The 17,470-nt window shown below is 41.4% G+C and overlaps 1 protein-coding gene across 1 annotated transcript in view; it reads left to right on the forward strand.

The window, feature by feature from the left end:
• The first annotated feature begins 209 nt into the window (after positions 1-209).
• Positions 210-17,470, forward strand: part of CDK14 (cyclin dependent kinase 14) — a 504,392-nt gene continuing 487,131 nt past the window's right edge. Inside the window, exon 1 of the mRNA XM_019666203.1 lies at positions 210-293. Coding sequence (XP_019521748.1) covers positions 225-293 — 69 coding nt within the window. The 5' untranslated portion in view covers positions 210-224. The remainder of the gene's footprint in view (positions 294-17,470) is intronic.

A 17,470-nucleotide genomic window follows, 5' to 3' on the forward strand; every position in this document is an offset into this window, starting at 1 on the left:
TTGTTTAATGGGGTTGTCACTCAAGACACTTACTGGCTTCCTCCAGTGCTTTTAAAAAATTGAATTGAGCATGATGAGGTGCATCCCCTTGATTAAATGTTTTTCCTTCCATGCAATCTCCATTAGCCGTTTGGCTCCAATTCTGTGTTGTTTTGAAGCAGCCCTGCATTGCAAATCAATATCTTTCTAAAGAGACAGTGTGTTGTGAATTGCTTGGACAGCATATGCACAGTTACTTTGGCTGCAATGCTGCTGCAGAGCCCGGTTACTCTGCCTTCCTGGGAACTCCACAGGCAAGTCCATCGTGTTTGGGAAAAAAAAAGAGATTTTTTTGGGGAAAAAAATCGAACTGTTAAAGCTGTTGATACTGAATGTTAGCATGTCTTTTGTGTTCTTCTGAACCATTTTTGGTCTTATTCCACTGAGGTTAGCTTCTCTGGGGTGATTTCTGTGTTGGGTTTTCTTTTTTTTTTTTTTTTCCCTGCTTCTGCTTCCCCCTTTCTTGGTTGTAGTACGGCCGTACCATTTCAGCTTGCTAGTGCAGAAAGATGTGAATTCAGTTGCTGGATGAGCCTGGCCTGGTGCAAACACATTGCCAGAGACATGTTAAAGAGTTCCAGGTGAATCGAGCCTGGGAGAGACAACAGCAAAACGGTAAGACGGAGCATGCTTAAAATTAGAGCCAGGGTTTTAATTCGGAGCATCTCGGCAAGTCTGAATCCTGACTCACTCATTTACAACTTGCAAAGGATTCCTTTTATGCATGTCATTTTACTCATCTCCTTGCATTTAACTGCCCAAAACATCACAGATTGATAAAGGGGGCATTTCCATTAGGGACATGATAGGAGGTTACTCATGGGAGAGTCCCTTGAGTCTCCCGAGGCTCCTGCTGCTAGTTTGTAAACACCAGCAGCAATGATAAAATGAGGAAAAGGTTTAGTGGCTGTTTTTCTTTGCCATAGCTGAGTCTTATGTCTCCTGAAACTCATTTATTACAGCTTAAAGAGATTTTACAGATTGTTTTTCCTGGCCGGGCTTGGCTGCATGCCCTCTGAGTCTAGCCAGGGAAGGACAGGAGACCACTTCTTTTCCTTTGGGTAAACTGATGTCCATGCATTAGCTGGGTTGGAGCTGAGTGAAATAAACATCTCTGCTATACTGGGGATCTGAGGCTTCCTCCCTGCTCAGTTCACCCCCTCCCTTTCTGGAGCACGGAAACACACCTGCTTTAAGTGTGTGCTGCCTGGCAGAGAGGTCAGTGTGCTGGTATTTTGCATCATTACACCTGGAGTGGTTATGCTTTTTCGTGTATGGAAGGGCTGAGCCTTCGTGCAGTTCTGTTTGAAGCGCTGGCTCTGATAGTGGACCATTAGCATTTTGGATGCAAATGGAGAGCCCCTGCATGCACGAAGGAGCTGGGCAGCAGGCAGGCTACTCCAAAATGATGCTTATCTGCCCGTGAAGAAGATAACAATCAAGAGACAGAAATGTAAACCTGGATACTACAGAGGTTGAATTCCTGTTTCCTTTGTTAATTGACACACAGCATGAGCCGTGGGGCTGGGTTGGAGTTGAAGGGCATGCTTTAATATTGTTCAAAGTGAGGCTACCACATTGCAGGGTCCTAGTGAATTCTTAAGGATCCATCTATGACATAGGTGCTGAATGTTAAGGATGTCAGCGTTTGGATCTTTGCTTTAAAAATACCCAACTTAGGTGTGCTTGAACTCAATAATTCAAGTAAAATGTAGATGATGTAGGCAGTGAATATTACTTGAGACCACCACCAGTAACTTGCTATAGTATGTTGGCCATAAGCAACTTGTGTATAATTTTGTGACATAGGTATTTTTAAGAAAGGGCTCCTGATTACTTGATAGGCTAATTGAGAAAAATATTGATACTGTGTTAGGATTCACTATAGAATTGCGGGAGGGCGGGGGGAGCCTTAACTATGCTTCTGTATTCACTCAAACTGTTCATTGTAAAGGTTGGACAGTGAGTTTTGGGAATGAATATTTCAATATTCTTCCAAAGAGAGTTCAATTTTTTTCTATTATGATATTTTTTGTTATGGTCTAAAAAGTCAAGATGGACTATATACTTATTCCTTTCCATACTTCACTTGTTCTTTTTTTAAAAAACTTTGTATTCAGAAGATAGCCCTGTGTTTACTGTTTCTTTTTTTCTGAGAATAACGTATTCTAGTTATTTATGTTTTTACCTTCCCTCTGTGAAAGCTACTAGGCTGGTTTGTTGTTTTTTTCCCCCCTGTGACGGAAGGAATTGTACATTTGAAAAAAGTGAGTAAGTTTTAAAACGGGGAATAAAGAGAAGAGCAGTAATATGACATTGGTTTTACAGTCATGCATGTTTTTATTCCGCATTCTGCAAACATTTGTTAGCCATCGTCTATGTGTAAGAAATTGTAGGACACAGTGCAGATGAAACACATGCACTCCTTCTCCTGAACCGGAGCAGCTTAGATATAGTAGCATTGGTATTTTTCTCTGGAATTTGCTCCATTATACTTTCTCATGAATAATTAAATTTAGAGCTTTTTGAATGTTATATTTCCTTTGTAGGAGAATCCTTGGCCTATTTTCTTTTAATCATTTATTTATTAAACATTTATGAAGCATTTAATGTGCAATACTGTAACTACTGTATATCAGTAAGTAAAACAGATTTGGTCCCTGTCCTCAAGGAACTTGCAGTCTACTTCTTTTTTTAAGATTTTTATTGGGGAATTGGGGGGATGGGAACAGCGCTGGGGAATTGGGGGAAGGGGAACAGACAAGTTGCTGTCGTTTTGTTCTTCAGTCTAGTTGTGGAGGACGTTGCTTCATTGGCCCAAGTTGGCACCATCATTGCGCTCTTCCCAGGCGAGGCAGATGAGTCGCCAGCTTCTGGACAGCTGCTCACAGCGGCTGCTGGCCGCTCACGCTGGCTGCTGGCTACACACGGTAGCCCATGGCAACCCACTGCCACAGGGGCTGCAGCCTATGCCGTCGCCAGCGACTCAGGGCAGCCCAGCTCCAGGTTGAGCTGTTGTTCAGCATCTTAGCTGTGGAGGGCAGTGTCACTGGCCCTCACATGTGGGATCCGAACCGGGGCCCTCTGGCGTCCCAAGCCAGTTCTTAATCATCGCGCCACTTGGCCGGCCCCAGTCTACTTTTTTTAAAAAAAGATTTTAAGGAGAAATTTTGGGGCACTTTTTTTTTTCATTTTGGTCACTTGTGAAACATACTGTGTGCTTTGATTTTTTTCCCCATTTTTTTTATCAACATAAAATATGCATAACACAAAATTTACCATTTTAGCCATTTTTAAGTGTATATGTAAGTATATCACAATGTTTTACTAGCACTATCCATTTCTAAACTTTTTCTTCATCCCAAACAGAAACTCTGCCCATTAAATAATGACTGCTTATTCTCCCTCCTCCCCAGCTCCTGGTAACCTTGAACCTACTTTCTTGTGTCTGTGAATTTGCCTGTTCAAGGTACCTCATATCATATCAAGTGAAATCACACTGTATTTGTCCTTGTGTGTTTGGTTTATTTCACTTAACATGTTTTTAAGATTTATTCATGCTGTAGTAAGTGTCAGAATTTCATTCCTTTTTAATGCATTCTTTGGTTTTCATATGGGAAAGGTGGCAATTTTCCTCCCTTGTATGACTTCACGAAATCAAGTTCCCATATGGACATCATAATAGATCATTTAGAGATACTGAAAACAAAAGCCAGTTGACAGGGGCAAAGAATGAGGACTAGAAATGCACTGAGGGGACGATCTATGGATACATGACGTTTGGATGCTTTACCTGCCCTGGTGATTGAGCACGGTGTTGGGCTACTTAGATTTTCATGTCAGTTCTTTGCTGGTAGAGAACAGCAGTCAGCCGAAATACTCAGTGGAAGGCAGGACTGTGGCTCTTGTCATTGTTAATATTCGAATTGCACCCAATCTGTTTCTGATCCCCTACTCTGTCTAATTTCATAAGCAACCACTGATCATGTTGAGGTTTTCTTACTGAATCGGAGACTCTTCGAACTGGCAGGTATGTCAGAAGTTGTATTATCTCATTGGCTCATCATCATTCATTCACCCCTGGAAGAGTGAGACTACTCACTGTCCTGATGCCCACTGCAAGGCGCCTTTCACTCCCCCCTGCTGTTTTCAGTGGACACTCAATCGGAAAACCCCAGGTATCCTCTGAGTTAGAGAGGAAGGAGAGATTGTGTAAGCTTGATGGCATATTAAGCAGTTTTCCATTGGATGAGGTAAGCCTGGCTTCATCTTATAGCATTCTCTGTCTCAAATTTCTTCCTGATACTGCTTCTCTTCAATCCAGGTGGCTTTTCTGACAGAGGATCCTTTTCAGAAAGCCAGGTTAAGGCCTCCAGAGTTGTCCATTTATCTGCCATCAACTGGTTTGATGATTCTTAGACTGGATCAGTCAGCAGGTTGTAGCCATGCCTTTAACATACTATTCAGGAAAGACAAACATATATGGAGGAGGAAGGTTCCACATGGCAGTGCTAATGCCTGAGCCACCCCATCGTCCCAATCAGCCTGTCCTATTTAGTGAACCTTATACTTTCTGCCCCCGTAATTTGCTGTTCAGACCTGACTTCATGTGAGGCAGAATCAGATTAGTCACGAGTGTGTTGAACTGGGTGATGGAAGTTGCGGGGAGAAGAGGAAACCTTAAACCAGAGCATTTGTTTTGCTCAGCTTGCCTCTTCCTTCCTTCCTTCCTCTCCCTCTCCCTCTCCCTCTCCCTCCCCCTCCCCCTCCCCCTCCCTCCCTCTGTTTTATTAGGAGAAGAGAGAATCAGAGAAATGTTGCAGATCAGGTCTGCCCTTAGTTGATTTTTCTTGGGATGGAAGTCCCAGGGGACATGTAGGAAAAACAACCATTGGTCGAGAGGTAGGGCTTTGTAGTTAGGACCCTGGAACGAATCCCGTTTCCTCTGCTTATTCTCTGCGTGGCCTTGGACATGCTACTTAATTCTTCTGTGCCTCAATCTGTAAAACTGGGGTAATCATAGTACCTCATGGGGTTGTTGGAGAGATTAATTGAGAAAATACTTATAAACTATTTTTCATAGTAATTGTGACATAATAAGAGCTCAATAATAGACATCGTTATCATTGTCATCGTCAGACAGAAATCCTTAATTTCCACCTTTCTTTTCTATCAACTTGCATATTTTGCCCAAGATCCATCTCCAGTTTGCTTGATTATTGCACATAGATGACAATTTCTTTATGTTAATTGGGTTTGCTTGGATAAAAGGAAGATGTGAAAGAATGATCCAGTATTCTGTTTATCATCTGGCATGTTTCAGAAGGGTATATGTATGTTCTATAGACTTCCTCTTCTGCCCAGCTGATGCAAGTTTGCCCCAGAGTCTTGTTCCTCAGCTAAATGAGATCTCACTAAAAATACAAAGATGACAGTGAAATGCTCCTGGAAGCACCTGGGGTTGTTTTCAGGTGGCAGACAAGCAGCAGGATATGTGTATCCCACTGCTTTGCTCTATTCACCTTGAATATCTCAGGATTCACTATCGACTTGTCTCAGTCATAGGAAACGTTTACAGAACCAGTCCTCATGAAATCAGTTAGACTATTATTAATGGACTGCTGTCAAATGTACTGCTGAAATTTCAGCTCTTTACAATAGATGGACCAATTGTGAAAGCTGCATTGAATGCTGCCTTCTATTTTCTCCCCAAAGGTTCATTGTTCCCTGTGTTTCTCTTCATAAGCTCTGTGTGGTTAGTGACCCATATATGATTCTCTGAAAAATTTAGGAGCTTCAAAAGTCAATCCTATGTTGAGTGATGCCCTATATTTTTCTGAATTCTGTGGTGTGGGGTTTGCATCTAGATTTATTTTATTAGAATAAAAACATTAAACTTTTAAACTCTGTAACATCATTCTTGATATTAGTCACTACATTATTATTCAAACATTAATAATGCATTTACATTTTATTAAAAAGGTGCTTATTGTAGGTGAGGTGATGTGACTTGTATTGATTTATATAGCCATCTGTTTCAGAGTAGGAAGATAGTACACAATTTTATTTCTCCTTCATGGACGGAATTTAGAAATATTTATAATATTTACTTTTAAACGCTGTTCATACGGTTACCAGGGGAAAGAAATTCAGGTCCTAATGGATCAGTCAGTACCTCCAGTAGTGTCTTTTCGGTTTCCAGTTTTAATGTTATTATGCCCTCTGGATGCTTTATCTTACATGAGGGAGAGGAGAGCGAGCTACAGATATTTGAACGGTATAAACATGAAGGAACAACTAGCCTGGTTTAGTACAAAGGAGCTCTGGGTGGTGCAGTGAAACTCAGAAGAAAAACAAAACAGAATTCAGAAGGCACCTGAGACTGTTGTGTGCACAGCCTTTGAGACAAATGACAGCATCTCAGGTTCTCATGATGTTAAAAAACAACAAAAAACCCCTCAAACACTAAGCATATGTGTACAGGTAGAAAGCATCCAGGACCACATTATTGATTTCAGACTATTATGGATCTGAGTTCAGCCTGATCTGTTTATTGGTTATTAGTGCTTCTGATGTGGTAGTTGTTTTAAAATGGCTATAGTTCATATTAGTCAGTCCCCTTGCCAGGTTATAGCACATCTCCTCTACAGGGTGACGGGTCTTCTGAAAAGACGCTGATTTCCTCATCTCAGGTTGGATCCAAGACAAAACCGAAAAAAAGAAAATCTATATTTAAACCTGTAAACTCTGTGAGGGGGGCGGGGAGAAGTTTTTATTTGCAGCAGGAGACTTTTTTTCTCTCCCTAGAATAAACGCTTTAAAGGAAGAGTGTCTTGATGAAGAAACTAATTGGCCATGCAGTGTGAGCCACTTGGTGTAGCTGATTCTTCTGCTATGTTGAGAATGGATATTGCACTTCCCACGGCAGCTCTGGGAGTTTTGTACATTGGAATAGGCTTTAGCTTTGTGGAATCTCAACAAGAGTCTCTCTCCTGTTGGGCATGGGAATTCTCATTTCATGTGCCCCACTTCCAAGGCCTCTGGCTATAAATGTGTGGGGGGAGGCAGTAGAGAGTCACTTCTAATGTCACCTCTCCCACTAGATATTCATTTGGCCATATGATGTGAATGCTACACTCCTGACCTTGTCTTTTTCCCACAATGGAGTTTTAACCAGCATATAATTATGGATGAGGGGTGGGAGTCAGAAAATTCACATAGTCTTTCTCCCCTTGACCTTTTTGGAATAGTTAATACGCTTTTTGTGGAGACATTGACCCGGGTTTCCACGACTTGCCATGTCCTTCTGTTTGGGAATAGGGGTTCATGTCCTTTGTCCAGTCTGGGGTGGGACGTGTTTAATTATGCCATGTAGGCAAAGGGCTTTTTTTTTTTCTTCCAGGGAGGATCTGTATTAGGATACAATACATGGTACTCTTTGCAAATGTTAAGTTCCTTTTCAAATCTCGTTTCTGGAACTTGAAGTGACTTCCTTGTAATTTTTTTTTTTAAGTTACCAAATAAACTGGTAAAGAGCAAAGCAAGATTCTGGATTCAATTCTCCTTAGAACAATTTTATGGTAATTTTTTTCATAGATATGGTGGCCTGTGGCAAAACAATGTTTCAGTATTATAAACTTATAAATCCTGACATTTCTATGCAGGAAGTAATGTTACATACAGTGCTTCCTGGTCTGTAAGCAGCAAGGGCTTAGACAATATTCCAGATGAAATCCTGATCCCCAAAGATAACTACATTCTGAAAAACCTATGAGGTGTGATAAAAAAATATGGTGTTTAAATTTAAAAAAATATATTCTAGTAAAAGACACATTGCCATTAATCCCCCTCAAAATACTCTTCCTCGCTTCAAACACACATCCCATCGTTCTTGCCACTTTCTGAAGCAGTTCTGAAAGTCCTCTTTCCTGAGTGTCTTTAGTTGCGCTGTCATGCTGCCTCGATGTCCTGAATTGATTCAAAACTTTTACCTGTCATGGTCATTTTGACTTTGGGGAAGAGCCAGAAGTCACACAGTGCCAGATCCGGTGAATGAGGTGGATGAGGACACACCGTAATGTTTTTTTTTTTTTTTTTTTTCAGGGGAAGAATTGGGGGAGGGCAACAGCATTGGGGATTCAGGGAAGGGGAACAGACAAGTTGCTGTCCTTTTGTTCTTCAGTCTAGTTGTGGAGGACGTCGCTTCACTGGCCCATGTTGGTATTGTCATTGCGTTCTTCCCGGATGAGGCAGATCGGTTGCCGGGCCGTGGACGGCCGCTCATGGCGGCTCTTGGCAGCTCACACTGGCTGCTGGCCGCTCACGTTGGCTGCCAGACACTCACGGTAGCTTATGGCAGCCCACTGCCACAGGGGCTGCAGCCTACGCCGTAGCCAGTGACTCATGGCAGCCCAGCTCCAGGTCGAACTGTTGTTCACCATCTTAGCTGTAGAGGGCGCAGCGTCACTGGCCCTAATGTGGGATCCGAACCGGGGCCCTGCTGCTCAGAGCTAACATCCCAAGCCAACTCTTAACCAATGCGCCACTCAGCCGGCCCCGTAATATTTTTATTTGACAGAAATTGCCATATACCAGAAGTGATGTGTGACATGGAGCCTTTCCATTGTGATCACAAAATACGGTGAGTGCTGCTGCCGAGTTCCATCCAACAGAAAGGCAGGGATCTTCAATACAGGAAGTGGTGCATTGAACCTTAGTAACAGTGTGTGACAATTTTATACTTGTTTGGTGCAGTCAGTAGGGTATGAGCTACAGTTGAGAGAAGGTGTTTATTTTGTTTTTTTTATCTGAGCCATCCTGTTACCTGTTGGCAGCTCAGCGGCTGATCAGCTCGGGCTGGACTCGAACCGCTGTTGCTCAGAGCTCAAACTCTTGGGCAAGCTCTTAACCAACTGAGCCACTCGGCCGGCCCGAGAAGGTGTATTTTAAAGTGTGCCGTAAATCATGGATCACAAACAACGCATTAACATGAAATGGGCAAATGGTTTCATCCTCCATCATGACAACTCTCAGTATCACACATCGCTTATGGTATGTGGTGATTTCTGTCCAATAAAAACATTACAGTGTGTCCTCATCCACCTCATTCACCGGATCTGGGTCTGTGTGACTTCTGGCTCTTCCCCAAAGTCAAAATGATTCAGGACATCGAGGCAGCCATGACAGTGCATCTAAAGACACTCACGAAAGAGCACTTCTAGAACTGCTTCAGAAAATGGCAAGAATGATGGGAAAAGTGTGTTTGAAGTGAGGGGGAGTATTTTGAGGGAGGTTAGTGGCAATGTGTCTTTTACTGTAATAAATTTTTTAAATTTAAACTTTCACCATATTGTTTGATTACACCTCATAAGTAGGCCACCACTAACAATAGAGACAGTATTTCTACTTTTCCTATGAACATTCATTAAACTTTATGTTCAAGTTATTATGACTTAGATGTAATAAAGAACCTAGAGGTCAGTAAATATATGTATGATCTATGTGAGCCTATGAGTAAAACTATATCTTTTATATCTAAATCAAGTACATAATTATAACAGAAGGAAAGCAACTAAGTGAAATTATTTTAACAATATATATTGAAAGTTTAAGCTGCTGGGAAGACCACCTAAATATTTCATAGAAGAATTGGCAAAAACAGTTGTCAAGCCTGTTGGTGGGGTAATCGCTGAGCCTCGTAAGCGCGGCAACAGACTACAGTCACTGGCGCGGAGTAAGGAACGCTGTGTCCCCAAGAGTTCTCCATTCAACTGTGTCCATGAGCCATGGAGTCAGGGTTTAAATGAAATTGGGTCAGACCGCGAAGAAACCAGTCAGGAGAAAAATAAGCATTTTAAAATGAAATCACAATAATAGACATTGAATTATGGTGAGTGGGAACAGCTGGTGAAAGCCTTTTCATTGACTGGAAAAGACCTAGGCTCAGAAGGTGCCTCATTGTTATGTTGTTTTCTTAGAACTCATTTTTTAAATGGACTGTCTGTAGTTAAAGGGGAAGGCTTATCATAAGAAAAACCGATCCATTTTTGAGTAAAAATTAACAGAACACCCATTTCATGCTGCCTTTTGGGCTTTGGGGACCTTAAAGACATGGAAGTTATGGTTTCTCTGCTCAAGGCATTTACAGTCTTGTCATAGAAATATAAGGAAAGCATGAGAAACAGAGCGGAACGAAGACTTTCTCCCACCCCAGCAAAATAAACCAAACACATGGAAAATTCTACAGTTGCTTATATGAAAGCATATCAGATGGCATATATTTAAGTGACAAATTATAAGGTGCAATCTAAAAATGACACAGTTCTTGTGAGGGCATTTTTGGTTGTGACAGTGACAGTGACATAGGGGAGCAACTAGCATTCAGTAGACAGAACCAAGGTTGCCAAGTGTGCTACAATGTGACTGTCGCACCATGCTGCTCACAAATCATTCCTCGGCCAAGAGGCCCAGGACTCCATCACTGAGAAGCAGTGCCAGGATCTTAGGGTTAAGGAACCCACGGAGACGGGAGCTGTCAGGGAAGGGAGGAAGCATTCGTGGTGTGACCCTGTCTGCCTCCTTTCGAAACCTGAAGGGAAATGGAATATAAGTAAGCACAAAGAAGTGAATTTATGTGTCTGGACTTATCTAGTCGATCTGTTTAAAACCATTTACCAGCTGTAAACTGCTGCCTAGTTCATTATAATCGAACAGTCGAGCTGTAAAAGATCTTAAGAGCTGTTTACTCCAGCTGTCTCCTTTTACAGATGAGAAAACTGAGACCCAGAGAGTTTTTGTGGCTTGTTCTTAGTCACTTCTGGTTTATGTGAGCAGCAGACTTGCCTGTGTATTAGCTCATGTTCTCCCAGTGATTTTAGGCAAGGTCTTGGTTCTAATAAAACATAGCTATAAGTAAAAGCACATTCACGTGTATATTCCTCTATACACAGCCTACACATTGTATGTCTTTGCTCCTTATAGCCATTCACACTGCCACCTCCACAACCGTGTGTGTGTGTGTGTGTGCGCGCACACACACACACACACACACATATAGAAGAGAAAAGAAGACTATAAGCAAAGAGAGGACAGCATCCTTTTAGATCTTGCAGGTTTAGGTTAGAGATGAAGGCAGCTGTCATGGGTTATGATTCCAGTGACATTAGAAATCCCCACCCCAAATGCCTTGCCTACCTATCCCCTGATACTTGAAAAAAAAATTTTTTGTTTTATAAGGGGTGAAATTTTTGATTCTATATTGCTTCAAGTTCAAATAATTCTAGGAGAAGTAATGCTCTAAGTGTTCAAAAGCTTCAAGTGACTGATGGTGGTTTTTTATTGGGAACAGATTTAGAGAGAAGATATTGAGCAGAAGAAAGCTGCCAGGCCCTCATTGGGTAATGGGCAAAGGGAAAAGCAAATGTAAGAGGTTGTTTGAGTGTCAAGATTTTTTGCCTGTTTCAGTTTTGCCCTGGACCTGTGATGGGTATTCCTTTTATGAATGTCAGAAGACCGTGCCTGATCTTCCTGCCTAATGCATGATGCATATTTGCTGTGGGTCACCTCAGAGTCCTTCAAACAAATTCGTTTTCTGGTGTCTGCCTTCGTGAAGAGTGTGGAGTGAAGAAGTAGACAAGATCACACTCTGAATTCAGTAAAATGCTCATCACTAGAAAATGGTTGATTCTAAGGGACAATTTTCAGCCTGAATGAATTCACTTGAAATGAATGCCAGCCTTAACTGAATTAAGTTGTGCTCTCTCAAACCCACTGCTGTGAGGATGGTAGACAGTTGTCTGGATCTTACATAGCTCCAAGCTAAAACTGGAGGTCAAACTGTGACTTTTGAAGCCTCCAACACTGTTTGAATTTCTAGCAATTTTTACTGAGTTTTGAGTCTGCCCGCTAGTGTACAGACCCCTATTAATAATGAGTGAGCCAAAATAATTGATTCAGATGAACCCCCAAATGTGTGGGTGCATCTGTAACCTCATTTGAAATTCTAACTTCTGTTGACTTTACTGGCAAAAATAAGAGAACTAGGGTTTATTTTGGTATTCATAATGATTTCTTCTTTTTAACTGTTTTCACGATAAATAGAGTCATCTCTGGGTATGTAAATTTTGTCACCTAGTTTCTAAATGGAGCAAGGAAGTGTGAAAAAATGCAGTCATAGAGAAAATATATTCTTAACTCCTATTAATATTGGAATGTCTGTTGTTTTCAGCCGGCACTGACAGCACAGCTCTTTACTGTGATTGGATGTGGGCTGGGGTCCCAAGGGTGTCTTCTTCCAACCCCATGATATGAGAAAACCACTTTAACCAATGGAAACCCTTTACTTTCCATAAGTTAGTGAAAAAACCTTTTCCAGAGAAGCAGAGATTTGAAGGAAAAGGTACTCTGGGGGGGTCTAAAAAATGAATAGAAAACACAGTTTTTGTCCTTTGGAGGAGACAATCAATTTGTTGAAATTATGACAAAAAATAATTACAATCCAGGGTATACAAAATATTGGAACAGACTAAATGCACAATCATGGAGGTGAATTCTTTTTTTTTAAAGATTTTTATTGGGGAATTGGGGGGATGGGAACAGTGCTGGGGAATTGGGGGAAGGGGAACAGACAAGTTGCTGTCGTTTTGTTCTTCAATCTAGTTGTGGAGGATGTTGCTTCACTGGCCCAAGTTGGCACCATCATTGCGCTCTTCTCTGGCGAGGCAGATCAGTCGCCGGCTTCTGGACGGCCGCTCACTGCGGCTGCTGGCCGCTCACGCTGGCTGCTGGCTACACACGGTAGCCCATGGCAACCCACTGCCACAGGGGCTGCAGCCTACGAAGGCGTAGGCGACTCACGGCAGCTCAGCTCCAGGTCGAGCTGTTGTTCAGCATCTTAGCTGTGGAGGGCAGTGTCACTGGCCCTCATATGTGGGATCCGAACCGGGGCCCTCTGGCATCCCAAGCGAGTTCTTAACCATCGCGCCACTCGGCCGGCCCCTGGAGGTGAATTCTTAATAAATTACAATGCAGTGTATCCGTGGCTTTGTGTGGGAGGAAGTGCACGGCGTGGTGAGCCTTATGTCGAGGTTACTGACAAGGTATGTGTAATGGACAGTGAAAGCTGATGGGGTCCAGAATGTCGAAGTGGCTTCTGTGCCTGGAACATTCACAGCTAGTGGCCTTGGTACTTGGCCAAGTGCCCACGTCCTTACAAATACATATAGCTAATAAATATAATTTTGAAAACCATTTGTCTCAATCTATTTAAGCTTTTCATTTTGAAAACCATTTGTCTCAATCTATTTAAGCATTGATTACTGACAATTGAATTCCCTTAATTTCAAATACTAATTTAGAGTGAGTGATCATTTTAACATATTTCAGATACCTTAAACAAAGAAAGCATGCACAAATATGATTATTGCCAATTATGTTATTACACTTGTATTTATCCTGTTTTAAAACACCAACACTGTGGGTTTAGATAATTTCAATATCGTTTCCATATTTCTTTTTATACCTTCCTAGGGCTATAGAGTTACTTATTGAGATCCCTGCCAGGGATTTCTGTAATAATATTTTTTGAATCTGCTTGGTGTTGTGTAGTGTTTACAAATCCATATGAAAAACAATGCCTTCTTAGAATAGCCAGGGTTGTAGGACATGAGATGTGGACTGTTGGGGTCTTGGTGGCGTTTTCCAAAGTGATTCAGATCTGAGTCACTGGTTAGCAGTTGAGTTTTCTTTTTCAGGGTTAAATTTCACGTAGTCATTAAAATTTAACTTTCCAAAAAATGCCTTCCTCAGTGGTTTCACATAAGTTTTCTTTGCAATCTGGTATCTCTCCACCAGATATCTTCTTTGTAAAATGTGGCTTAGGTGACATCACATACCCTTTAGTCTCTTATTGTGTTATATTGACCTGATCTATCATCACTGGAACATCCTGTGTTGCTGATCTTTCTACATTTATGCTGGTTGGACCCTGTCTCCATAGGCCCTGATCAATTATCTATACTTGATACAGTTCCTACTTTTTAGATGTGGCTCACTCACATTTCCGTGTGTGAAAACCAACCATAGCCTATTATACTCATCCTCCTTTTATATTATAACTGCCATTTGCCCTTTATATTAACTTTTCTCTCTTGAAATCATAATGGATGCATGTTTTTTCAATAACTCAACTTTTTCCATTTAACCATTTTATTTTCCTTTTGATGCTCAAATCACAGTTCAGCCAGTAAGAGCCCCTATAGATGGATTCCTTTGCCCTCCTAGCATTGTCCCTGACATTTTGGAAAAGACCCTAGTTTTGTGGTAACAGCAGGATATTTTGCAGCTGTTTTGTGCTTCTAGCCCTGTGAACTCGACTCAGGTCACCTTCCAAGGATTCCTCTTTTTTTATAGTGGAGCATTGGAACATAACCAAAATCTGGGCACTAGGGCTGCACGTGAAAGGGCCATTATTGGTGGTTGGAAAAACTTGCCTTTTTGAGGTTATGGGTTGCCATTAGTTTTTTCCAATTTGATGTATCATGCTTCTGCCCTCTAGTTTCCTTACAGTAGGAGGTTATATCTGTCATCAAAACTTTCTGCTTCTCTGACCATAAGCACTTTGTTGTGGGAAGAAAGAGATTTTATTAGGGGAGGGGAAATGTTACTTTCAAATGCTGACAGGTTGATAGGAGGATTCAAGCACCAGTGTATAATCTGGCTTCTAGAGCTCTCTTTTATTGCTAGGACTCCAGGCTGCTCACTATTCTCTTCATGTACCCTGGGCCCTTCAATGATTTTATCCCATGAGCTGCCAGCATTTGCATCTTTCTGGGGAAATAAGCACAATCTTACTTCATTTTGTCTGCATCCTTCTCTAGAACAAACCCTGCCCTGTCCTCTTCTGGGTCTGCAGGGTGCATTGCCTGACAATGCCTGAGGTCAACATGGCTGATTCTTTATGTTTTTATGAAGGGCCTGGATTCTGCTTTCTGTTGTGGTCATGGGTAACAGAGATGGCCAGATCACGTTTAAGTTGTCTGTCCCATAGATTGGAAACTTGAAACTTTTCCAGAATAGTCAGTTTGCCCTATGTGGAAAATTCAAGTATAGATTACTTTCCTGGATGAAGCTGCAAGCTCAAAGCAGGTTCTGATACTGGCATTATTCATATAAACCTCAGGCGAATAAACCAGCATTAACTGTGTGTAAATTTAATTATGTGCAGAACTTCTTTGTGGGCTTTATAATGCTAATGTAGCTACACCATGCAGAAAACTCTGTGTTTATTCATTTCTTGATCGTGGTTGTTAGAATCATTACTTATTTTCTCATGGATCTGATACAGTGTATCAAATTCAGAAAGTGGTATCTGCAACATGTTCCAAAGAGCACTCTGCTCAAATGGCAGAGTGCTTCAAGCGATTTCAGTGAAGCGAGTGTATTAGTTTTCTAGTGCTGTGTAACACATTTCCACACACTTACGAGGTTATTATCTCAGTTTCTGTAGATTAGGTGTTCAGGCACGGCATAACTGGTTCCTCTGCCCTAGGTCCCACTGGCCTGAAATCAGGATGTTGGGGGTGGCGGTGGTTCTCACCTAGAGCTCAGGATTCTCTTACAGGCTCACTAGTTGTTGGCAGAACTTACTTTCTCATGGTTGTAGGACTTTGGTCCTCGTTTTCCTGCTAGTTGTCAGCCAGTGACCACTCTCAGCTCTTAGAGGCTGCCCCGCAGACTGTGTGCAATATGGCCCCCATTTCAGTTCATGACATGAAATATATTTGTTTTCTTTCAGGCTAGCCAGGTCACATCTGTATTTCTCTTTTACGATTAGCTGGAGAAACCTCCCTGCTTTGAAAGGGCTCTCCTGACTAGGTCAGGCCCACCCAGGATAGTTGCCGTATCATAACATAATCATGGGAGTGATATCTCATCATAGTCACATTCGAATGGGAGAGGGTTATTCAAAGGTGAGGGACATTGGGTGTCATTTGAGAATGCTGCTGCTCACAGTGAGCTTGTAGTTTAAAAAAACCTTCCTTTTGTTAATAGCATTTTATGCATGTACGTTTATTATTTTTGTGTCAAGACTGCTGTTTTTTGACAGTAGTTTTTGGGTAATAAATGTTTCAGAGCTTCAGCTCTGTTTAGCAAGAGAGCACGATGACTACCTGCTTGAATGAATCTTCTTAACTCTGATTTATTAATTTGACAGAACCTTATTGAGCTTTATGGTGGGCTAGGCACTGAGTAAGGGTCTGTAGGAAGGAGTGTAATCATGGGGACAATGTCCCAGCCTGCACCGCCCTGGACAAGAACATACTGAGTCCCAAATGGGTTCTGCAGATGGGGTGTCTGGAACACATGGTGCCCTGCAAACTGCTGTGGGATATTGATATATTTTAAAATTATTATATGAACTAGGAACTAACTAGCAAGACATATGTTGAAACATGTGATTGTAGTAAACTCACAGCTATTGTCATGTTTCCACATAAGTATACTGTTTCCGTGAAGTTTATTTTATGTTAATGATTGTTTTCTACTTGTATTTTGTCATTTGCTAGGAGATGACAAAGCTGATAAATGTGAAATGCTTAAGAATGTTTGTGGGAAATCTTTTAAGTTTAGAAAATTTTGTTGAAATACTTTCTCCTCTTAAAAATTAGGAAAAGGCAGGCCACTCTTCTGTCTTAATAGTAGAAAACCTTAGAGAAGTTGGCTTTCCACAGGTGTATGGTTTGTACTGATTTTTACGATTTCCAAGTGTTCCATAGTCAGATCCATTAAATGAGAGGCTACTTGACTGGAAAGATATTAATGTAGGACCCTTAATCTAAAGCATGAGGGAGGAAGGAAGGCTTTACTTATAGTAGATTCTGTAACGATTTCTCTTGCTGAAATTGTCTAGACTCAGTTATCAAAATTTCCAATTGGAGTACCTCTGTCTCCTAAAGTTAGCAACCTTGTGCGTCTTAGTTTCGTCAGAATTGGTAGCATGAAGGGCAGCAAATGAAAGGTTTATATGAGTTTATAGGATTGCATGAACTGGCTAAGAGTTACATTCATTCTTTTAGCTTTGATAGTGCCCTCCTAGCTTTTCTTTCCTCTGCTGACATGTTGAAGTGACAGTTGTCATTTAGCCCTTGTGAATATTTTGTGCTGTACATGTACCACAAATTTATATTTCATAGTAAAATTTCCCCCATATATCTAGAAAAAATTTTTTCCCCATATATTTTCCCATAAATGTAGAAAAAAAGAATTCTATTTAGTAAAGACTATTTTACTAAGATAGTTCAAAGACCTTGAATAAAAAAAAAAAAGAGGGCCGGCCGAGTGGCGCAATGGTTAAGAACTCGCTTGGGATGCCAGAGGGCCCCGGTTCGGATCCCACATATGAGGGCCAGTGACACTGCCCTCTACAGCTAAG

Source organism: Hipposideros armiger, unplaced genomic scaffold (genome assembly GCF_001890085.2).
Source record: "Hipposideros armiger isolate ML-2016 unplaced genomic scaffold, ASM189008v1 scaffold_465, whole genome shotgun sequence".
NCBI lineage: Eukaryota > Metazoa > Chordata > Mammalia > Chiroptera > Hipposideridae > Hipposideros > Hipposideros armiger.